The sequence below is a fragment of the Empidonax traillii genome, unplaced genomic scaffold, assembly GCF_003031625.1.
Source record: "Empidonax traillii isolate 1590-97213 ecotype Southwest subspecies unplaced genomic scaffold, ASM303162v1 scaffold424:size506307, whole genome shotgun sequence".
NCBI lineage: Eukaryota > Metazoa > Chordata > Aves > Passeriformes > Tyrannidae > Empidonax > Empidonax traillii.
In genome coordinates, this window is record NW_020955617.1 from 134717 (window position 1) to 136975 (window position 2259).

General features: G+C 37.6%; 1 protein-coding gene across 2 annotated transcripts in view; it reads left to right on the forward strand.

Annotated features, from left to right (window-relative positions):
• ERBB4 (erb-b2 receptor tyrosine kinase 4) overlaps nt 1–2259 on the forward strand; it is a 369309-nt gene that overhangs the window by 83291 nt on the left and 283759 nt on the right. For both annotated transcript variants that reach the window (XM_027894313.1, XM_027894314.1), the window contains exon 2: nt 877–1063. In XM_027894313.1, the coding sequence (XP_027750114.1) occupies nt 877–1063 (187 nt within the window). The remainder of the gene's footprint in view (nt 1–876; nt 1064–2259) is intronic.

The following is a 2259-nucleotide window of genomic DNA, read 5'->3' on the forward strand; positions in this document are numbered from 1 at the left end:
TTTTTTTTTTTTTTATAGTAACATCTTAGTTCTGTTAATCTTTTGGACTTTCAAAAAGTATTTCTAGTTATTGGGGTTTGGGATATTTTTTTCTCTTTACAACCCAGGCAGTCAATTCCTGAATATGAGCAGGAGGGTTATTGAGCCGTTCATCTAAAGGCAGCAAAATCTCAGCCAACCCAAAGATGCGGCAATGATTTTGCTAAAATGAATTGGATAGCAGTTTTGATTCAAAGGCTGGTGTATAGTTCCATCACTTCCAAATGAAACTTCAGGATTAATCTTTGCAAATACTCAGTGATCAACTCCACTTAAAAGTACAAACATGTTAATACATCTGTGCTTAGTCTTTGCTCTTCTGAACCTGCTCCCTATCTACCATCATTCCTGTTCGATGGTGAGCTCTTCCAGAGGTGTCTTCCATGTTGTGTCCCTTCAGTGCCACCCTGAAATATGCTGTACAGCACAGAGTTACTTGCAAACAGACAGTGTCATCTGAACTATGGCATTTCCCCAGTGGATTTTGCTCATGTACTGCAGAGGCCTTTGACCTGCTCTCTGCTTTGAGTTGTGCAAAGTCGTCCTCTTGTGAATCTTTAATACCTTACAGTGAATTTCTACTCAAGTTTTACTAGAGTGAGAAAAAGGAGTATCTCTTTATTTTCTGCTTTTCCAACAATTATTTCTAATAAACTCACTAAAATTGAAACAGAAAACCATGAGTTGAAAAGGAATTTGTTTTCCAAAAGTGGTTTGTTTGGTTTTCTGTTTTCCTTGGGTAGCAGCATCTCATACTAAAGCATCCACCATATGGGAAACTCAGGACAGTTAAAAATGGACCACGTCTAATGCGTTTGTTTCGTTTTTGCCTTGCAGTCTATCCGAGAAGTGACAGGCTATGTTTTGGTGGCCTTGAACCAGTTTGAATACCTGCCACTGGAGAACCTGCGCATCGTTCGTGGGACCAAACTCTACGAAGAGCGGTATGCTTTGGCAATATTCCTTAACTACAGAAAGGATGGTAACTTTGGACTCAGGGAACTTGGACTGAAGAACTTGACAGGTAAGGGAAACTTGCAAATGTGATGGATTAGATGCAAGAAAAAAAAAAAGCGTTGAGTATTTACCTCCATGTCCTCAGTCATTTGCATTCTGCAAGTAATAAGAGGCACCACGAGAGGCTGACGGTTGTATAAGGGTTTCATCAGTACTTCATTCTTTTTTTTGATTTATGAACCTACTTTTCTCCATGCTGGTCAAAGACTGTGCTTGGAAGCTATGCCAAGAGCCTATTTGAAACAAAAATAATTGTTGACAGAGTAGGTGAAGTTTTTTCCTGAGTTTTAATGTCATGAGCATGTTGCTTTCTCTGTAATTCTTGATTATGGCACGTGTTGCTTCAAGTGTAGGGTATTTTCTGCCAAGTTGTCTTAGTTTTGACATCCCCTGAACCTCTTCTCTTGCTGCTCTCTGTCACCGTTGCTGCTGCACAAGACTGCTGGGGAAAAAGTAGGGGGTGAGAGAGAGAGACTGTATCTTTCGTGTATTTAGTTTTAGAATGCCCTTTTCTAAGCAAAACTAGTTCATTACATATAGTGAGAAAAATGCTTGTTTTCTTGAGCCGGAAATGTAAGCAAAATCCATGGATTTTTGTTCATCTGTAAATTCATGGCTGGATCATGTTGTGGGGTAGATCAGTACTTTATTTCTCCCATCTGAGGATCTACAGTTTTCAGAGATTAAAACTTGGCTAAATATCACTGGACTGTAACTTAATAAAGAGTAGACAGAGGTAAACTCCTTTTATGGAATTCACTGGAAGTATTTTATTTTATATGTAGTGCCTCATCAATTATTATAATTTCTACCCTAAGCTTTGGTGATTGTGAAATGGCCTTATTCTTGCTAGCAGCTAAAAAAAGCTTTCTGAAAATCACTGACCTGAACTGGATGTGAAGATTGAACCTCAGTACAGAGAGGTAGGAACGTTTTGAACTGTTTAGGCACCCTTCTCTCTCTGCTTTTTTTTTGTGTCTCAATATTCAGAATGACATACATTGAGGCATTGTATGTCATACAATGACAGACATCCCCAATCGAGGCTCACCAGGCTGTACAGCCAGGCTTTCAAAAACAGGAGGGAAAAGGAGGCCTGAAATACTTTACAAAAAAAAAAAAAAAAAAAAAAAAAAAAAAAAAAAAAAAAAAAAAAAAAAAAAAAAAAAAAAAAAAAAAAAAAAAAAAAAAAAAAAAAAAAAA